The sequence below is a fragment of the Lithobates pipiens genome, unplaced genomic scaffold (genome assembly GCF_037356315.1).
Source record: "Lithobates pipiens isolate NorthernLeopardFrog02 unplaced genomic scaffold, aLitPip1_a1.2 Scaffold_19, whole genome shotgun sequence".
NCBI classification, from domain to species: domain Eukaryota; kingdom Metazoa; phylum Chordata; class Amphibia; order Anura; family Ranidae; genus Lithobates; species Lithobates pipiens.
This window is the reverse complement of record NW_027507764.1, coordinates 497880776-497902799: the sequence shown is the minus strand read 5'-3', so window position 1 is coordinate 497902799 and position 22024 is coordinate 497880776. Positions and strand designations below refer to the sequence as shown.

The following is a 22024-nucleotide window of genomic DNA, read 5'->3' as shown; positions in this document are numbered from 1 at the left end:
GATCTGGGGGACCCCTTGTTAAAGGGGGTGTCCAGATTCCTATAAGCCCCCACCTGCAGACCCCCACAACCACCGGGAAAGGATTGTGGGGATGAGGCCCTTGCCCCCATCAACATGGGGGCAAGGTGTTTTGGGGGGTAGTTTTTAAATCTTTTTATTGCATTGATACATATCCCCTGGGGCAGGACATGGGTACAAAATTAGCACTTTTGATTTGAAATGTTCCTGTCCCATAGACTTTAATGGTGTTCGCACAAATTTTTTGCCTGTTCGCAAGTTCTGGTGCAAACCGAACCGGGGGTGTTCCGCTGATCCCTACCCAATGGCACATGAGCATGGTTGGTACCATAATATTAATGCCTCAAATGCAAAACATTATTGTATACAATGAAAAGAATCAAACATTAGTAATAGTATTTTCTATGTATGATTGTGCTCAACTCCATAGTGTGGTGGCATGCCCTGTTACCTTCAAAGGTTCAAGCGATGGTTTTGAATCCCACCAATGGTATCACCTCCTGAAAACATACATTGTGCTCAGCAGCATAATTAGCAAATACACATCAGTTTGGTTTATTCATGTTAATTCTTTAAATGCATGCAATGGTATGTAATTATTCAAACATATTATGATGTGGAATTCCAAAAATACAGCTATTCAAAAATCAAGGAAAAAAACAGCATAGAGCAAAATGTAAAAATTTTTTTACATGGGGTCCCCCCCAAATCCATGCCCTTCCAGGCCCTTCAGGTCTGGTATGGATTTTAAGGGGAACCCTGCGCCAAAAAAAAAAAAAAATGTAGCCAAAAAAACTGCATGGGGCCCCCCCAGGTCTATGCCAGGCTCTTCAGGTCTAGCATGGGCCCAGAGGGGACCCCCCAAGCCAATTTTTTTTAAAATGGCATGGGGGTCCCCCAAAATCCATACCAGACCCTTATCCGAGCACGCAACCTGGCCACCAGATCCCGCCCCCCTATTTGAATGGGTCCTTCAGGTCTGGTATAAATTTTAAGGGGAACCTTGCGCCAAAATTAAAAAAAATGGCATAGGGGTTCCCCCCAAAATCCATACCAGACCCTTATCTGAGAACACAACCTGGCCCCCAGATTCCGGCCCCCCCTATGTGAATGGGTATCGGGTACATTATACCCCTACCCATTCACCTAAAAAAACTGTGAAATGTGACAAAAGACAATAGCCGGTTTTTGACAATTCCTTTACTAAAAATGTCTTCTTCTTTCCCCCACTTCTTCCTCCATCTTCCTCCAGTCTTCCTTCGGTTTTCTCCTTCTTCCTCCATGTCCAAAAACATGGTTCATAGAGGAACATCCAAATTTAACCACGGTTCCCGTCACCGCACCTCCTAAGACCTCTCCCTTATGGTATTAGACTCACTACAAAGACTGAATGTATACGTCTGTGTTACAATCCGTTATTTGGATCCAAGATCATCCTTCTATCTGCAGTTGTGTGCCACGAGGATCCTGCACCCTAGATCCAGACTGTCCCAAAAGAAGTGTCCACATGTAATAGTTGAGTGAAATGGCCTATCCCATTTAATTCAATTATTACATGTGGAAACTTCGAAAATTCTAACACTGAATTTTAAAATACCATGACACTTCGCCTTTCAAAAACATATTTTATAAAGGAGAAAAACCAAAGAACTTTGTCTTTAATGCCTTCCTCCTTGGCAGCGTTACTTACGCCTGGAACAAAGTTTGGTCTGTATGCTAAATTCCTTCTTAATGTTGTCACTGTTTGGACAATGAATGATCCTTTAAGCCTTCTCAGAACTTGCAAAAAGAACAAGAAATAATACATATGCTTCATCACCACATCAATGTTTTCCTTTTTTAACTAAGATGTTTATTGTATATTTCATATAAAAAATTCTTATGTTATAAATTAGTGTATAACTGTGGGTGTCTGGGTTGCTCTACGAACATGTGTATGCGGCTAGCTATACCTCCGTGTCCAACTCCTGATACAGATCTCGGAGTTTGTTAAACTTGGGTCCCCATTCACAGAGGTAGTCATAATTCAAGTCTTCATCAATACTGGAAGAGGTTAGAGAACTGAGACTCCCAGCCAATGAGCCATCACCTTCTGTGGCGTACATGTGGAGGACCTCAGGAGGTTGTTTTTTTTTGTCATTATCTGCAGCCTTAACTATTTGTGAAACATATTCCTGAAAGCTGGGGATGCTGGTCTCAGCTTTAGTCTGTTCAGGATAATCTGTTCTTCTCAATGCACCTGAACCCTGTAGATGCCCAGGAGGGTGACACAACTTCAAAGTAGAGGGGACATTTGAGGTAGAATATAACTGATGAGCATTTACTTTGACTTTCTTTTTCACTTTTTCAAGGTTGTATCCATTCTGTAAATAAAAAAACCAGTAGGTTAGTTATGTCAAATGTTGATGTAGCAGCATGGACTATAATTGCCACAAACAGCTATTCCCTGCCCTATCGTATACCATATTATCCCTCTAGTGCCCAGCATTATCAGACTGACATCATATTTGTGAGCCCAACCAAAGGCATTGTGGGATTGGTAGTTCCAACAGACGTCAGTTCCCTTGCATGACTATGCATCCGGACTACATATCCCAGGGATCTTTGCTACCACCAGAGAGATTGCTGGGAAGAACTATATAAAAGAAACCAGAGACCCGCCTTGCGCTCTCTTCCTTTGGGGCCTTGTGTGTGGACAGGGAGAGTAAGGTCGTGGCCTACTACGCAGTCCACAGCATTCCTACCTGACCAAGAAGGGATCCAGCATTGCCTGCTGTTTATTGGACTTCTGATCAGCACAGTCTCTACAGTGCATCTACCTGTGCTTCATGCTCTGTAACAGGGGATCATCACAAGCGGATCTGCAGCTAGAATGTCCATTTGGGAGTCAGTAGCTGTAAGGCGTTGAATTGTCCTGGTTGTTGGTGAGGGGGCCATTGCCCATCTTTGCAAACCTTTCATTTGTTTCATTGGGACACTGTGCACAGACAGCTTTACCATTGGGAACACTTCACTGCACCTTTATTTGAACACTGTACATAATTCTCTTTAGCTGCAGTCATCACAAGATTTACTGCCACACTGTTACTACACCCTATCGGATACAATTAACCAGTTCCCGACCAGCGCATGCCGATGTACTTTGGCAGAATGGCACGGGCAGGCATATTGGCGTACAGGTACGTCCAATCTTTAATGCCGCCCTGCCATCACGAGTGCGCCAGCGGCGGCGCACTCGCATGCTGGTCGGGACTCCCCTGAGTCCGGTCGTGGGTCCCGCGGACTCGATCGCCGTGGGCATACCCGCGATCGTCTCACGGGGTGGCTGAACGGAGAGATGCCGTTGTAAACAGCATCTCCCCGTTCTGCCATGCTAAATTTTTTGATAATTAAAGAGACTTAAAAAAAAAAAATGAATAAAACAGCTGCAGAAAAAATGCATAGGCACCTAGAGGAGACTACACATACTGTAAGCAAACTCTTATTCCCTTTACAAGACAAATTCACAGCCATTTTTGTAGGCAAAGCTCCAGCTCTTCCAGTTAGTGCCGGAGTTTACTGCTACCTGCATTTCTACACACAGGTATGAACCTACTATGCTTGGCAGCTTATGACCAGCCAATAGAAATATACAGAAGGCAGACTTTGCCAAAACTTTGCCTGCCTGAGCAGCCCAACATTCACTCATAAAGGCAACTACATGTTATATATGTAGAAGTTTTTTTTATTATTATTATTCAAACAGGTTTCTTTTAAAACATAGTTTGCACTATATGCACAATGCAATCAACAGTGCGGTATTCTCCTTGTACTCAACTATCCTCCTATTATGTTTTATCAGCATTTTTGCATGTAAGTAGGTGGTCAACTTCAGCAGAATAATGCCTTTATTCATTCCACGTGCAAATCTAGAGGAAATTTACAAGTACAATGAGTGACTTTTAAAAGGGTGCAGGATGGAGGGAACTCTGCAGCTTCTGCTGACAGGTGCGAAAGACAGGTTTTTTTCAGTGTAGGCAAATTTATGCAGGCTTGGCTGGTAGGCCTCAACTACAGTGCTAGCTGGTCCCAGGGAGTGATAGTCTGCAATCAATTGAATGTGCTGGAGGAAAGGAGGTAGTTGCATATACAGGAGGTGTATATAGTTCTCAGTCCCTATATTGCTTTTACAATCAAGTGGGCATCCCATATCTACCCTATCCCCATCCAAGTTACAATCTCCTAAATAAAATAACACAAAGTACAAGGAACATTTCTTGACCACTTTATGTCTGAAGTTTGGAAAAATTGACTTTCCAGGCACCAATTATACAAAATTTACAGTCATTTTTATTAAACAATTAATACATAAATTCCTTGTTTGCTCATATATAGTCATTGCCCAAATGATATCTTATATGGTTTGCTTTTTAAAGAACCTACCTTAATTATGTGTTTTGTTTTATTATGTTTGTAGGTTCTACTTGTTTCAACTGTCTGAAAAAAATCTATCTGTCTCCAGTTTGCAGTGGAACTCCTCACTGTATCATTTGTTTGGCTCTATGTGGTGTGTTCGTGCTGTGGGTCATATGTGCGGCCAGGTAGCCGCGTGCTCTTCCCAATCTGGGATGATCTTTGTGGCGTATGTGGTCTGGGACTGTTATTTCCCCCTCCTAGTGGTTATTCTCCATTTCATGGCCGTCATTCTATCCACTGTTTAGGCTTTTACCATCTGCCCCATGCAATGTCTATAGCAGTGATGGCGAACCTTGGCACTCCAGATGTTTTGGAACTACATTTCCCATGATGCTCATGCACTCTGCAGTGTAGTGGAGCATCATGGGAAATGTAGTTCCAAAACATCTGGGGTGCCGAGGTTCTCCATCACTGGTCTATAGCATTGCCTTCTTGGAGTTCATACTTGGGGGAGCTCTCAGCCCTGTGCTCCATAGTGTGATGATCTTCCTGCATGGTCTCATCTGTTGCAGCCGCTCAACGGACTGCGCATGCACGGCTGTGACGCACTTTTCCCTGGCCGAGTCAGGTAATGCGGAAGTCCTGCTGCACACCTGATTGGGACGTGCGTATAAGTCTGACATTTCAGCCTTGTATATTGGCAACCACCCCAGACATTTGTCCCCTTGTGGATCCATCCATCTCTTACTACTTTATCCAGCTTGGTATGTACTCTTGGCCTTTTACCTAACTATTGCTGTTAACGTTATTATTCTATATATATATATATATATATATATATATATATATATATATATATATATATATATTGAGACGAGCCATCTGAAAGGTGTATATATATATATATATATATATATATATATATATATATATATATATATATATATATATATATATACCTTTCAGGTGGCTCGTTTGCCCCTAAGCACAGCTCCAGCCTCAAGTAAAAGATCATAGTTATATAACATTTACTTAGTTTGTGGCTACTCATATCTTTTATTAAGGTAGACCTTGTCAGGACCTTTAGGCCTGATTGTCCACTATCATTCTCTATATGGTGTGAGCTTTCCTATTAACTATAGTTGTGCCTTTCTCCTTTTGCCTATTCATTTTAGGCTATGCACCTTTACTATTTTTCTGGTGCACTTATATTAATCAGAGGCGGCTCTTTAATTAGGCAGATTAGGCGGTCGCCTAAGGCCTCACTCTCACAGGGGCCTCGCGGCCTCCTAATTTGGCTGACTCGCACACGGAATATCACATTTTTTGGGAAATGTCTCTCTCCCTATGTGGAGATCCTCTCTGTTCCGGTAAATTATCTGCATTGCCAGGACCTTGCCAGGCTAAATCCTGCTGGAGCAGAGCCAAGTGGCTCCAGTGAATTCCCTGGCAGGGGGGGCACTAATGTGGGCACACCCGCCCTCAGCTTGTGTGGGCTGTTTGGCATCCATCGTGCTGTAATCTGAACTCAGGGAGAGATGCTGGCTGCCTTCCTCAGCTCCGATGTCTACAGATCGGAAAAAGAGCTGACAGGAGGAGGATCCCTATTCTGCCTGTCAAGCTTCCCGTGAAATGGTGGGACTCCTGTCATACCTGATCTTTCTCCTGCCTTTCAAGCCTTCCAGTAGTGGTGACACTCCTGTCCTGGCCCAGACTCACCCCCGACTCTATTGTCTCATCCACCACTGATAACTTGCTTGAATTATTTTTCCCATTATGGGCGTGAGTGGGGCCTCATGTCTAAGTTTTGCCTAGGGCCTCACAAAACCTAGAGCCGCCTCTGATATTAATACACGACTATACTGTTTTACCTGGCATGTCCCCACATATCACCTACTGCATTCTTTGCATGCTCTATATATAGCCTCTTTTGATTGCTGTTTTGGTGTTCCCTGAATTTCTTGAGACTTTATATCATTACTATATATTACTATAATTGTTATTGACTGCCTCTTTCTCTCCCTAGAATATTTATCAAGTTTCTGAAGAAGAGATTTCAGCAAAACATGTAGAGCTTTTTTGTATGTTATAATATAGTACAGTCACACATGTCTATCATGGCATGGTTTTGACACTCATGATCCATATTGGAGAGGTTTAGTTGTCTACTGCATTCACTTGGCAGTATTTTAAATGTTTTGTATGTATTAATTGTTTAATAAAAATGACTATATTTTCTATAATTGGTGCCTGGAAAGTAAATTTTTCTATTTAACCATTGACGTTTAGGACGTGGCACTGCGCTACATTAACCTCCATCCTGCGTTGGAGCTTGACTAAGTTTTTGATTCATATGTCTGAAGATTGTGCGCCTGGCTGTGCAGGATGAGAGGGATACCACAACTACCAGCAGCCCCTACGGGGATACCGCTACATGTGCATTTTACATACAGTATGTGTTTCGTCATTATCAGTTATGCACTGTGGAATAGCCCAGTCTCTGCCAGCATTCATTGATCATGTGGACTGAATTAGCTCCACCTCTGCTCGCACAATCTATCATGCTCACGGTTGGAGGTGTGCTCACCTGGTCATTCAGATCACACAGTTCAGGCTTGGTTGGCTGTCAAGGGGTGGAGCCACAGCAAAAACATGAAAAATGGCTGTCTGCAGAGACCGGTACACGTGCATTTTCAGTGGATATTGTGGGAAAACTGCTCCTCTGAAACATAAAAGAAAGTCATACCCTGGTTGTCTTGGATGATGCATTTTAAAAACATAGATGTCTTGTTTTGAGGTAGACAATATTTCAAAATGATGAGTATAAATGTAGTGATAGACAAAGCAATGGCTACTTACAATAACCTTTGTGCCTTTGTTGTTTAGTGCTCCGCTTAGTCTGTCTGTTTTCTTCCAGCGCTGAAAATGACAGCACAATGACTCTTCCTTCTTTGCAGTATTTTAAAGGTAAAAGTTATATAGCACTACAAATTGTGGCACCAGTTAATGGGTCCCTCCACCCACACTATTCTCTGGCTTATACATCACTTGAAACAGGTGATACCATCCCTTAACAACCATTCTTATTGTTAAACCGACAACCCTACTATTCTCAGCATTTTTATTTTTAGATTTAAAGTGAAACTACGCTTCATCTGATCACCACAACCAAAAATGCTATTTAATTCATTTTTAATATTCAATTTTCCATGCTTTATTTTGTTGAGAAATCACTTAAAAAAATACCCAACATTTCTGGCCATGGCCATATTGAGTAAGGGCAGATGATTTATGTTGCATTCATTTCCTAGAATCCACCTGCCATTAGCTCAGGCATGCAAGATGGAAACCATATACTTAACTGAAAACGCCCTTCCTCCCCTCCTGAAGACTCCTGAGATGTATAACATAATTTGCCTAGGCATGGAAACCAGAAAGTAACTTAAAAGAGAAGTAAGGTTTTTTTTCTTTAGGATTAATACTTACCCCCTTGGATGCAGCATTGGTCCGATGCTGCATCTGTCCCCTAGCACCTCTACACTCAGAACCATAGTGATTGAACACCACTGATCATTTGGTTTTCAGAGCCCCCCCCCCCCCCCCCCAGCAGAGAGCTGTAGACTGTCATTCATCAGCTCTTTCTCCTCCTCGCTCACTGGAGCAGTGGACTGTGGAGGGGGCGGGGGCAGCCGGCTCAGGCTCTCAGGGCCCATCGCTGGGAGGCTGAGTCGGGTGTCAGCGATGGTGCAGTGCCTGGACTGACTTCTATGATGTCAGCAGAAAGTGGACTTCAGACTGCTCTCCGCTGAAAACGGGTCTCAGGAGTACAAAAGAATTGCACTCCTGTGACCCTTATGACTACCTCAGACTATCCGATGGACTTAGTCCAGCAGACAACCTGCCGGACTTTGTAGCGGAGGTCCGCTGGACTTTCCGAATGAGCGGACCTGCCCACACACGCCCGGACTTTTCCGGCGGACAATCCGCTGGACTATGGCGGGAGTCCGCCGGACTTTTGAAATGAACGGACATGAACGTGGCTCCAGGTAGATGGAACTAGCGAAGGAAGTCAATGTCGCCGCCTCCATCAGCGAGATTGACACCTCGCTAGCCCCGTCACCTGGTATGGATTTAAAGGGGAACCCCTACACCAAAAAAAGGCGTGGGGGTCCCCCCAAAGTCCATAGCAGACCGTTACCCGGGCACGCAGCCTGGCCGGTCAGGAAAGGGGGTGGGGACGAGCGAGCACCCCCCCTCCTGAGCCGTACCAGGCCGAATGCTGTCAACATGAGGGGGTGCTTTGGGGAAGGGGGGCCCTGTGGCTCCCCCTATCCCAAAGCCCCTTGTCCCCATGTTGATGAGGACAAGGGCCTCTTCCCGACAACCCTGGCCGTTGGTTGTTGGGATCTATGGGCGGGGGGGGCTTATCAGAATCCAGGAGCCCCCTTTAATAAGGGGGCCCCCAGATTCCGGCCCCATACCCTATGTGAATGAGTATGGGGTATGATGTACCCCTACCCATTCACCTGGGGAAAAAAGTGTATATAAAAAAACACAACACAGGTTTTTAAAGTACTTTATTAGACAGCTCTGGGGGCTTTCTCCTTCGTCGCCGTCCGGGGGTCTTCTTCCGACTTCGGGGGTCTTGTTCCGCTCTTTGGGGGTCTTGTCCCACTCTTCAGCGGCGACAAGACCGGGCCAACGCTTGTTAAAGAGCTGGAAGAAGAAAGTGGAGGCCCGGCAAGAAAAACCGAAGAGCGGGGCAAGACCCCCGAAGAGCGGGACAAGACCCCGGAAGAAGACCCCTGGACGGCGGCGGCAATGAAGGAGAAAGCCGGGCTCCTCCGCTAGTAAAAGAGCTAGCAAAAGAGCAGAAGATGGCGGAGGAGTCTGGCGAGAAGACCCCCGAAGATGGAAGAAGACCCCCGGAGTTGTCTAATAAAGTATTTTAAAAACCTGTGTTGTGTTTTTTTATTAACACTTTTTTCTCCCAGGTGAATGGGTAGGGGCATCATACCCCATACTCATTCACATAGGGTGGGGGGCCAGAATCTGGGGGTCCCTTATTAAAGGGGGCTCCCGGATTCTGATAAGCCCCCTGCCCGCAGACCCCAACAACCAATGGCCAGGGTTGTTGGGAAGAGGCCCTTGTCCTCATCAACATGGGGACAAGGTGCTTTGGGGTGCACCCCCCCATGTTGAGGGCACGCAACATGCGTGCTCGGATAAGGGTCTGCTATGGACTTTTCTGGGACCCCCATGCTGTTTTTTCGGTGTAGGGGTTCCCCTTTAAATCCTTACCAGGTGAAGGGGCTCGCGATGTGTCAATCTCGCCGATGGAGGCAGTGACATTGACTTCCTTCGCTAGTTCCGTCTACCTAGAGCCAAGTTCAAAATGAACAGACTTTTCTCTGTGTGTAGGCAAGTCTGTTCATTTCAAAAGTCCGGTGGACTAGCGCACAAATGGGCGGATTGTCCGCCGGACTGCCGAGTCCGGCGGTCAATTTTGAGTCAAGGCTTCTTTCTAAGTCCGCTGGACTTTTGGGAACAAAAAATCCACCGGAGCCCACACACGGGCGGATCTGCCGGATAATCCGATCGTGTGTACACGGCATAAGGAGAAGTACAGCCAAACAAGCTTCTCCTTTAAAAAATGTAAAAAAAAAGTTTAAAACAAGCAAATATGATATACTTTCCTATCCATTTAAACCTAGTCAACGTTGATTAAGAGAGTGAAGTACTGCTTTAATTGTGGATAAAATCTGTTGTTTTAATAATACACTTTTATATCATATAAAATATGTTGAATTGGCATGCAGCATCAAATATTTGCAATAATACAGATTTAGAGTTACCCTTTCAAACTACTAGGGAACAACACCTCAGGAAATGGGTCCCTGAATGCCATGATCCTAGCAAACAGATGGGCTTGTTATATCTGCAGACCAAAAAATGCCTCCTCTGTGAATATGTTGGTCAGGATTTAATGGTACTTTTTGGATAAAATATTCAAGTTCCAAGTTATTGAATCATCTTATGCCCAGATGATCTGTAACCTTATTAAAGGATGTTATTCCTTGCATTAAAATTTAACTTTACTGTCAGAGGCAATATAGTTTCAAAGACCATAATCAGAAATTCAAGTCAAGAGACTATGTAATACTGTGTACCTGGCATCCACCCTCCTCGTTATAATGCAAGATGTTCCCTCTGATATCTTCCCAGCTTTCATGTTCTGCAGGAATATGATAAACTCCACCTTTCCGAAACTTTGATCTTCCCCACTGACTCCATACTGTGTAGGAGACCAACAAGGCTGCAACAAAAACATCAACCCATCTTAAATAAAGTCAGAATATTGATCCAGATTACTGCTGCATCTTAGATGAAGGTAGAACAAAAATCTAGTTCAGATAAAAGGGGATGAGTGCTTCTTCTCATATAAAGGGCAGACGATTACTTCATTTCAGGTGAAGATTAAAGGAGATTTATGGCCAAAGCTCTTTTGGCCATACTTCTACACATCACAGAAGAGCACTTAGTTCTGCACTCCTGTGACCCATATTCAGCAACTAGTGCTGGGAGGTCTCTCAAGTCTCTAGAAGTTAACAAAAGCCAGGGAGCTCCTGCAGAGCTATACCAGGCAACAAATTAAATCAGTAGTCTGTGAATGTTTTCCAGGAATTAATATAAATATACTAAAGAGAAAGTCTGCTCAAGTTACAATCTTAACTGAATATAATTTGTTACAGTTGGAGCCAGAAGTCTTTGATGGTAAAAGTAAAAGCATGATGGGCTAGTGGTGCCACTTACCTGTAAACAAAGCCTGCGTTGTCCCCACTGGTGGCTGTATCCATCTTCGCCCCTCTCCCTTCCGGGGCTCCGGCTCTGACTGGCCACGTGATGTCACTCCCGCGCATGCGCTCCAGAGCCGCCAGTCACGGCACTCGCTTGGGAAGAAACGGCACGGAGGGCTGTTTCTTCACAGCGCACCGCAAGGTAAATATATCTTAAACAGCGCACGTTTAGTAGAAATTTACAGTACCTATAAGTAAGCCTAGAATAAGGCTTACCTATAGGTACAAGTTTTAAAAAGGGGGTTTATAATCACTTTCACTTCAAACCACTGGGTCTATTGAAATCTGAGATCAATGTTTGGTGGGCTTCACCTTTACTATCGTGCCTCAAAAAATATAAACCATAATGTACATAAAAGATACACCTGTATGTGTATGGCAGGATTGCACTAACATACAGTAGATTTTACCAACTTCTACTTTATATACCATTTTCCAGATAAGTGTATAACTAAAGGCAAAACTTTTTTTTTTTAGTTTTGGATAGAGTGGTGAGGAATTGAACGCTTTTATTTAGTTTTTATTGCTTTCTGTGTCCCTGTTATGGAGATTCACCCTCTCTATTTATCCTGCTTACCATTATCGTTGAAAGTAAAAGAAAGTCCCAAACTTTGGGTTGTCCACAGAAAAGTAATAGAGGAGACATTTTCCAATGGGCACACTAGTTCTGGTGACCTGGGGGTCCCCAGAGAATATCTTTATTTGCTGGGATTTCTTATCACTTCCTGTTTTGCTGTGGGACAAGAAGTGAAGGGAAATCACTGCAAAGGGACACAAATGACAGAAAACAATCTGACAGCGGTTATAACCCTTCCCTGCTTTATCCAAAATAGAAAAAAAAAAGTTTTGCTTATAGTTCTACTTTAACAATGTGAGAAAAAGGAAAAAGAACCATGATCTTACCTATAAAGATCAGAAGACACATGCTGATGGCTAAAATGGATCCTGAGCTCAGTCCAACAATCTTCCCAGCTCTGGCTTGAATGGTCTCACAGGTTCTACCCTTGAAGCCTTTTTTGCACTGGCAGATATACTTGTGCTGAGACTGAGCTACACAACTGCCCCCGTTCCGACAGCTCCATTTCGTACAAGGTGATGGGTGACAGTCCTTCTGTCCGGTTACATTATTCATCACTCCAACTTTATCTGTTGGGCACCTAAACCAGAGAAACGTACTGCGTATTTGACAAAAGCAATGAGAGAATTACAGAATTACTACATAGATATGTCTAAGATGATCTTCAGTCATTGGGGATCTATTGGTAGTAAACAGAACCCAAATAGATATGGAATACTTGAAAATGCTACCATTTTTTTTCAGTGCCTCTGTGATGGAATGGGTCTGACTCATTCATTTAGCAGGTGGTTTTCTGTTAGATCCATGTGACATCTTAGCCTGTGACTGTAAAGCCAAGGAGTAAACCCCTATTATTGGAATCTGACATTAAAGAAGAACTCCATAAAATATCAACAAAAAAGGATGGTAGGTTTTATATTTATTATGTTAATAACTTACCTTAGTGCTGTCCCTTCTGGGATGCAACAGTATTACCATTAGCTGTCTGCTTCTGATCCCTGCTCATTATATGTTGTAGAAATAAAAGTGCACTGAGACAAATTTGTATCTCAGGAAGGACAACATACATGTAAGTGCAATAAACTCACTGCCCTATACTCTGCAGGAAGTTTTTGATTAAAATTATAGTAAAGTCAATTTTATTCACTAAATCAGCTACTTATAGCAAAACTTACACGTGCTTACTGTTGTTCTTATATATTTTTTCTGAGCTTCCTCTTTATACAGCAGCCCCATAGCCCACTGCCTGCCTCAAGGTATGTGGGTGCCCCCATGCCTGCCGGGACATATGCGGTTCTGCTGCAGTCTCCACTATGTGCAAACTTGTGTTTATAACTGCAAACTTACGTGTAGACATTCCCAGCGGCACACACAGAGAGCAAAAGGCACACCCTTCTCTTCCCTCTTTATAGCAGCTCTTTAGTCAGCAAGACTTTAGTTCTTTGTCCCTCTTGGAATGGATGCATGTAAGTTTGTAGTTCTAAATGGGAGGGTGTACATATAGAGACTCCAGCAGGACTCCATAAGACCTGGCAGGCGCAGGGGTGAACCCACATACCCGGTGTCAGGTAGCATGGCCAGGGAGCTGTATGAGGAAGAAGCTCCGAGGAGTAAAATGATAAAAACAACAGAAAGAGTATGTAAGTTCTGCTATTAGCAGCATAAAAAAATCAGCACAAGGGATGTTACTTACCTTCAATGTGATGTGTCTCGTGCACTAATTTGTCCTGGTTTAGCTCAAGAATGTCTGAATATGCCGCCCTTTCTGCCCAGCTTCCCAATTTATAAAAGCTGGAACTACAGCTTCATCGAAGGTGGAAGATTTCTGCTAAATCGGGCACAGCAGCACAAGGGACACATCACACTGCATGTAAGTAATATCCCTTGTGCTGATTTTTTTCTTAAGTAAACTTGGGCTTTAAATACCACCAAAAGAAACCCCCAACTGTTTATAAATGATATCAAATTAATTTGGGTACACTATTGCATTACCAAGTAATTGTCAGTCAAACAACACTGAAAGCTGAAAAATGTCTCGGAAAGGAATGGGGTGTAACATGCTGGTATTGCAGTGGTTAATAAACCTTTTTCTATAAAAAAATGAATACCTGTAAATAAATGTGAGCAATATACCGGAGAGCTTTCAGCAGCCCTGGAGCTTCTTCTAAGCTCTATCAATCAGAGAATAAGTGGGGGTCCAAGAGTAGTAAAGCCTGCCTCTTACCATTGTGTTATCACCAAATAGTATTGTACCTGCATTCATGTTTTCTCCATAAATCAATACAGTTGAGGTGTGAGGGGCAGGGCTGGTTCCTGCAGACATCCGAGTGGCACCCATTGCTGATTCCCTGTGAGCTGACAACAGAGCTGTGCTCATTACCCTCTCCATCCAACGGCAGCACAAGACCATTGATGCGCACATCCCGAAAACATCCTGTGCACAATTAAGGGCCCATTAAAGTTTTTCTTAGATCATGAAGACAAATATTCAGAGATTTCACTAACATGACAGAAAATAACTTTAATGTTGTAGCTCTATCTGTGGATAAGAACACCCTGTTCCCCTTCTGGCTGTGCAGATTATAAAATATAAGCAACTACTTTGCAAGCAAAGCTAAACATATTACAACCTTTAGAGAAACTTTGGGTTACAAGGATGAGAATTTAGGTTTCATTCACATTGACGCACATCCCCGTACAGCGGGAAGAGCTCTTTGATTATTTCTTTCCTAGCGCTGAGCTGCATGCAGACAGCCCATATTACTGAATGGACAGTGCATAGCCCCCAATGGAGATTCTGTGCATCCAGGGCCATGCACTTATCCCTGTGTACCTTTCAAACGCAGCTGTGTGAGTGGATAGCTGATGCTTCCTAAATATTACATTTCATTGCAGTTATCTTTCAATTTAACTCCCCAACACCCCCCAGAGCAATATTCACCTGTCCACGCTCCTACCAGATCCACACTGTATGACCCACACATCCTTGGGCCAGCCCCTAGCTTCCTGTGCATGTGCATGAAATACCCAATATATTCCTATGTAGAAGTCATCTGTCCTTGTGACACAACAGCTGCTCCATAGGAATGGACAGAATTTGAGCGCAGAAGCAGTTAGGCCTGGTTCGCACTTATGCATTCTTTTTTTAGTTTTGCAGAAACACACTACAGTTCATTTCACATGGTTTCCTATGGATGTATTTCATATCTGTGCATTTTATGGAAAGTGCCAGGGACTTTTGGTTCCATAGACTTCAATGGATCAAAAACAGGTATTGAAAAACACAAAATTCCCCTGGGAACATGCAGAATGCAACCTGGAAAAGGTATGAATCAGGCCTAAGTGACCAGCCAGGTGTGCATCTGGCTGGAGCATGCAAAGATGACTTTGAATACCAAAATATGGGGGGGATCTGCAATTTAAGTAAAGAAAAGTCATCCTTAACACTAAAATAAAAGAGATAGCATTGATTGAGGGGCCACTTTACCATGGTTTAAGGATACTTTAAGATACCTTAAAGTGGACATTCAGCCAAAACTAAGCTTAAACGTACTTCCACTGCTATTCTAAGCCTATTCTATCTACCCTGTAAAACAAAAGATGCCTATACTTACCTATTCTGAAATCAGTCTGGTCCAGTCACATGACGGCTTCAGTGTAGAGGAGGGACAGCCGACATTGGATGCCCCATAGTCAGTCTCTGCAGCCATTGTCGACCGTCTCTCCTCTACACTGAAGCCGGTGCCAGAGAGATCATGTGACCAGACGGGAGCAATTTCAGATTAGATAAGTATAGGCACTTTTCCTTTTTCAGGGTAGATAGAATAGGCTCAGAATGGGGGAGGAAGTAGGTTTAAGCTTAGTTACGTTTTTACTAAACTTCCACTTTAAGTGTTATTTCAACTTGTAGATCAGAACCAACGTGTGTTACTACCTTCCAGGGCCGGGACAAGGGATGGGCAGGAGGGACAGCTGCCCTGGGCACTGTGGTATTATGTGAGATGGGGCAGACACCACAAAGAGATTTTGGGGGGGAGAACATATATGTGTTGGTGGGGCAGGCAGCAGGGGGTAATAATTGTTCTAGGGGAGGAAATATGAGGGGGGGGGGATTTGTGTTTTGAGGGGGAATGGTGGTAGAGGATTTGTGCTAGGAGGAGGGATTTGGAGTATTTGTGCTAGAAGAGATGATATGGAGGGGAGGTTGTGCCAGTAGGGATGATCGGGGGGGGGGGGGTATTAGTGCTAGGAGGGGATATTTTTTTGGGGGGGGGATTTGTACTAAGAGAGAATATTTGTGCTAGAATGGGGGATTTGGAGTAGGGGAGAGGATGTGTACTCGGGGGTGTAGAGGATGTGTGCTAGGAGGAGTGTTTTTTTTATTTAATTTTTTTTGGGGGAGGGGGAGGTTATATGTGGTATGAGGATTTGGGGAAAGCGAGGATTTGAGCTGGAAGAGGGTATTTCAGTAGGGGGGTGGATTTGTCCTGGAAGGAAGGGGAATTTATGCCTAGGGGGTAAGCATGCAGATTAGTGCTCAATTTTTTTTTTGTTGCCAAAACATAATGTTTATACATCTTAGGAGGGGGGGCACACTTTTCCCTGGGCTCTAGATGGCCTTGCCCAGGCACTGCTACCTTCACTTTTATTTTCTGCTAGATTTGAGGATAAACTTTTTATTTTATGACCTGAGCAGTTTTCTACACTGATAACAGCACATAAGTGTGGAACTTTAATAAAACGTGAATTAGAATTTGAGAAGGCTAAACCAGTTTTATGATACTCTGTGTAACCACATACCTTGAAAATCATTCTCAGCTTGTTGTGGAAAGCTGTTTCCTAACATAACATTTGATGGATCAGCTTTGAATAATCGACTTTTTCCCATAGTAGCTGTCACTTCTCGGACACCGCCTCCTCTTTCAATACGCAATGTGAACACATTGCCATAGCGCTCCAGGCTCAGCAGTGCCCATCGCCCATGATCTATACGTAGGTCCAGCAGCCTGATCAGATGACTCCGCTCGCCAAAGTTGAAACCAACAGCGAGGTGTCCTCCACTAATCTGCAGAGGACACAGGTACATGAAGTGATGGTGCTTACCATATATTCTTTACAAAGCGGGCTGTAATACATGCCTGACAATAAAGGATGTGTGGTGATAAACATAGTGAAAAAAAAAAAAAAAAGTGAGATTCCTGCGCTCACCATAAAAACATTTTATACTCTTAAAGCATATGTAAACCTGAGAACAAAACTTTTATATTGCAGCTTTCACCTGATGATCCTGCCAGTAACACACTTTCTGTCTTTGGGTGAACCTGGCTTACTGTATCATATCTATGGAGAGCAGTGTTGTCACCCTAGACTGGTCGCCTGGTTTAGCCCATAGTCACCCCCCCCCCCCCCCTTTCTTTATCTACAATTATCTACAATCCATAGGGGGCAGGTGTTCTGTAGTTCACATAAGATTCCTGGGATGGCTGAAAACATTGTTTGAGATATCAGTTCAGTGAACAGGAAGCGATATGTACACTGGATTTTTAGCAGGATCAACAGGTATAGTCCTGCACTTTCTGAAAATGTTCTCAGCTTGAAAAAATGAAATGTCACCCAAAAGAAGCTCCTGCTCATTTTTAGGCAAAAGGCTTAATGCAATGCAATTTGCAGTGATTGCAAATCGCACAACAATCAGGGCAAAACCATATCCTGTTTTAGGTGCTATTAAAAATAATGGCACCCGATTCTGCATTTTGTGATTGTAGCATGTTTTGAGACTCGCAATTCTGCCACAATCCCAAAACACCCAGGTGTGTGTGAAAGTGTCTGTAAAGGCTGTAGGTATAAAAAACCTTCAGTGTGCAGCTTCCCCTCAGCACCCCCTAATACCTAAGCCTGATCTCGATCCAGCAATGTGCATGAGACCCAAGTCTCTCCTGGGTCACTCCCTGCTGATTGACTGAGATGCAGCAGCAGGAGCCATTGGCTCCCGCTGCTGTTAAAGTCAGTGAGGCGGAGCTGAGCCATGCTCTCTGTGTATTATGGATACAGAGAGCTGGCTCGAGCAAGCAGGGGTGCCCCCACAGCAAGCAGCTTGCTATGGGGGCACACAGCAAGGGGGAGGGCAGGGGACCCAAGAAGAGTAGGATTGGGGCTGCTCTGTGCAAAGCCAGTACACAGAGCAGGTAAGTATAACATGTTTGTTTATTTCTTTTTCTTTAAATACATTTTTCACCTTTACAATAATTAAGCTCCAGCAGCGTGGCGGGGGGGCACGCTGAATGCTAAGGGTGCTCCTGCTTCTAACATTGTAGAGACGCATGGTACCATGCATACTGCCCCAGAACATCACTGGTTGGTATTGGTGCTGGTGGAACCATAGCAACTCATGGTGCTGATCCGGGGAAAACCGGGTCCCTTGCTCCAGGCACCCCATGGAAACCCAAAAGGCACCCTGGTTGAGAACCGCTGAATTAAAGAACACAATAAATATCTGTTGTAAATACTCATTCTATAGGTTGTGATTGTTACCATGATGAATTGCCACATCTTTCTATTTCATGTATTATCTGTGGTAACTAACATCCGGCATTTTTGCAGCTCACCTCCAGCTTCAGAAAAGAAGAGCTGTCCCTGGAAGTCAGGTGGAGTATAGTAGCAGAAGAGATTCGAGTTCGAAGCATGAGTTGTATATAAGTATAATGCAGGCTGAGCGGATGATGAATCACATAATGAAGCCAACTTCCTTTCTCAAGGCTCCATTCCTGTAGAACTAACAGACACATCATACACTTACATACCTCCCATGTGCTGGGTATTACAATAACAGAGATACACATAAGTAGGGATACAAGGATATGTATTTGTTTATTACATATGCACACTAGACTACAATAGTTATTGGTATGTTGTAGTCAGGGCCAGCGCAAGGGGTGGGCAGGAGGGAGTGCTGCCCTGATCACTGTGGTATCATTTGAGAAGGTGGGGCACCACAAGGAGATCGGGGTGAGGGGATTTGTGTTTGAAGGGGCAATTTGGGGGGCAGTGGGGGGGGTTAAGTATTGTTTTAGGCAGGTAAATTGGAGGGGGGTGCTAACAGTGGTGATTTAGGGGGATTTGTGTTGGTAGAGATGGAGGGAAGAAGATTTAGGTTAGTAGAAGGTTAGTAGAGAGGATTTGGGGGGAATTTGTGCAGGTAAGGGGATATTTGAAGTAGAGGAGAAGATGTGTACTAGGAGGAAAAATTTTAGGGGTAGATGATTGGTGCTGGGAGGGGTGAATTTTTTTGGTGGGGGTTTGAGCTGAGGGGATTTGGAGGATGGGGGGCAAAGATTTGTGCTGAGAGGGGGAATTTCATAAGGGGGGCGGATTTGTACTTGGAGGCGGGGCGGGGTTATACTTGGGGGATAAGCCTACAGATGAGTGATCAGTGTTTTCATGGGGGGATTGTTGCTGACAAATAATGCTCATACATCTTGGGGGGTGGGGGGGGGGTCAGTTTGGCATGTTTGCCCTAGGCTCTAGATGACCTTGTCCCGGCACTGGTTGTAGTATTAAATATGCCTACATGGACCTACAGCAAGGTCCATAAAGATATGGATGAGCGAGTTTGGGGTGAGGAACTTGACTGGCCTGCACAGAGTCTTGACCTCAACCCGATAGAACACCTTTGGGATTAATTAGAGTGGAGACTGCTAGCCAGACCTTCTCATCCAACATCAGTGCCTGACCTCACAAATGCGCTTTTGGAGGAATGGTCAAACATTCCCATAGACACACTCCTAACTCTTGTGGACGGCCTTCCCAGAAGAGTTGAAGCTGTTATAGCTGCAAAGGGTGGGCCAACTCAATATTGAACCCTATGGACTAAGACTGGGATGCCATTAAAGTTCATGTGCGTGTAAAGGCGTGTGAAGGCAGGCATCCCAATACCTTTGGTAATATAGTGTAGATCTAAAGAAGACTGTAAGGTCTATATATCCCATGGTACCTTGCTGCCTGTAAGCAGCAATTCCCATATTGACTCCGCCTCCTGAAACTCCTCCTTTCAGCACCTCAGTAGTTCAGAAGGCAGGCTCTGTGAATCCTGTGACACAGCAATACGTGTGACATAATTCAAGGAAGTAAATGTGTGGGAAACTTCACAAAGTAATGGTGGTGGGCAGGGCAGGACTTACCATTGGGCTTGACTGGGCTCAAGCCCATGGGCCCCGCCCGATAGGGGGCCCCGCAGAGATACATAGCCAAGTGTACTCGGCTTGGTTCCGCTCACAGTCCCGCCCTATGATGGACATAACGCAGGGACTGGGCGTGACTGTGAGCCAAGCCGAGTACTCTCGGCTCTGCTCGGGACTGCAAGAGGACCCGAGAGCCATCGAGAGAACCCGAGAGCCCCCGAGAGGCGCCATTTTTAAACTTCAAGACTGCAATGACAAGGCTGCAAATGACACTGGGGCAAGGCTGCAAATGACAAGGCTACACTGACAAGGCTGCAAATGACACTGACAAGGCTGCAATGACAATGGACAAGGCTGCAGATGGATGGGCAAGGCTGCAGATGGACACTGATAAGGCTGCATTGATGGGCATTTAAATGTAAGTTTTTTTTCCCTTAAACTTCCCTCCTAAAAGTTTTTTTCCTTAAAATTCCCTCCTAAACTTGGGGTGCGTGTTATACGCCTGCGCGTGTTATACACTGATAAATATGGTCATGTATAGACGGTAGGGCCCGAAAGTGACTCAAGCCCAGGGGCCCCCACCACCCTAAGTCCTGCCCTGGTGGTGGGAGTGTCGTGGTCTGGGGCTAGATTAGTGCTTCCAGCACTGGGGAGCTACAGTTTATTGAGGGAACCATGAATGCCATTATGTACTGTGACATACTGAAACAGAGCACGATCCCCTCCCTTCAGAGATTGGGCCGCAGGGCAGTATTCCAATATGATAATGACCCCAAACACACCTCCAAGACAACCACTGCCTTTCTAAAGAAGCTGAGGGTAAAGGTGATGTCTCTAGACCTAAACCCTATTGAGCATCTGTGGGGCATCCTCATACAGAAGGTGGAGGAGCGCAAGGTCTCTAACAACCACCAGCTCTGTGATGTCAACAAGGAGGAGTGGAAGAGGACTCCAGTGGCAACCTGTGAAGCTCTGGTTAAGTCCATGCCCAAGAGGATTAAGGCAGTGCTGGAAAAAAATTGGTGGCCACACGAAATATTGACACTTTGGGCCCAATTTGGACATTTTCACTTAGGGGTGTACTCACTTTTTTTGTCAGCGGTTTAGACATTATTGACCGAGTTGAGTTATTTTGAGGGGACAGCAAATTTACACTGTTATACAAGCTGTACACTCACTACTTTACATAAAATATTTACAAATTATACTGTATAATATATATATATATATATATATATATATATATATATATATATATATATATATATATATATATATATATATATATATATATATATATAATATGATTCTGCACTTAGTCACAGCAAAAGCTGATCAGCGGGTGCTGGTCAATTGATGTCCGCCGGATCAGTGGGGAGACAGACTGGACATAGCTCTGCCTATGTAAACAATGCTGAGCTCTGTCCTTACAGTGGGGATGTGAACGATTTTCTCTTCCTGCCAAGCAGAGAAAGAAAATCCATCACATCCTTCAGTGAAAGCGGCACATAGTACACACGAACACTGGTTAGGCACACATTTAACCTTTTGATCACCCTAGATTTTTAACCCTTTATCAACCAGCGTCATTATTTTTAGCACTGATCACTGTATTAGTGTCACTGGTCCCCACAAAGTGTCAAAAATTTCAGTGTCAAATTGGCTGCCTCAATAACGCAGTCCCACTAACAGCTGCTGATTGCCCCCATTACTAGTATTAAAAAAAAAAAATCCCAGTATATATCCCATAGTTTGTAGACACTTTTGCGCAAACGCTTATTGACATTTTTGTATTGGATATGTTTTATAGCAGAAAGTAAACTTAAATATTTATTTTTTTTTAAATGTTAGCCTTTTTTTGTTTATAGCACAAAAAATAAAAAACCCAGTGGTTATCAAATACCATCAAAATAATTCTTTATTTGTGGGGAAAAAAAATGACATAAATGTCATTTATGTACAGGCATATCCCACTTTTAAGTACACAATGGGGTTTATTT

General features: G+C 43.9%; 1 protein-coding gene across 1 annotated transcript in view; it reads right to left on the bottom strand.

Annotated features, from left to right (window-relative positions):
* Positions 1–1847: 1847 nt before the first annotated feature.
* Positions 1848–22024, bottom strand: part of LOC143997438 (neural-cadherin-like) — a 137437-nt gene continuing 117260 nt past the window's right edge. Inside the window, exons 28-34 of the mRNA XM_077493054.1 lie at positions 18453–18619; positions 16648–16912; positions 14101–14281; positions 12174–12427; positions 10584–10729; positions 7273–7332; positions 1848–2381 (exon numbers count right to left, since the gene is read on the bottom strand). Coding sequence (XP_077349180.1) covers positions 1965–2381; positions 7273–7332; positions 10584–10729; positions 12174–12427; positions 14101–14281; positions 16648–16912; positions 18453–18619 — 1490 coding nt within the window. The 3' untranslated portion in view covers positions 1848–1964. The remainder of the gene's footprint in view (positions 2382–7272; positions 7333–10583; positions 10730–12173; positions 12428–14100; positions 14282–16647; positions 16913–18452; positions 18620–22024) is intronic.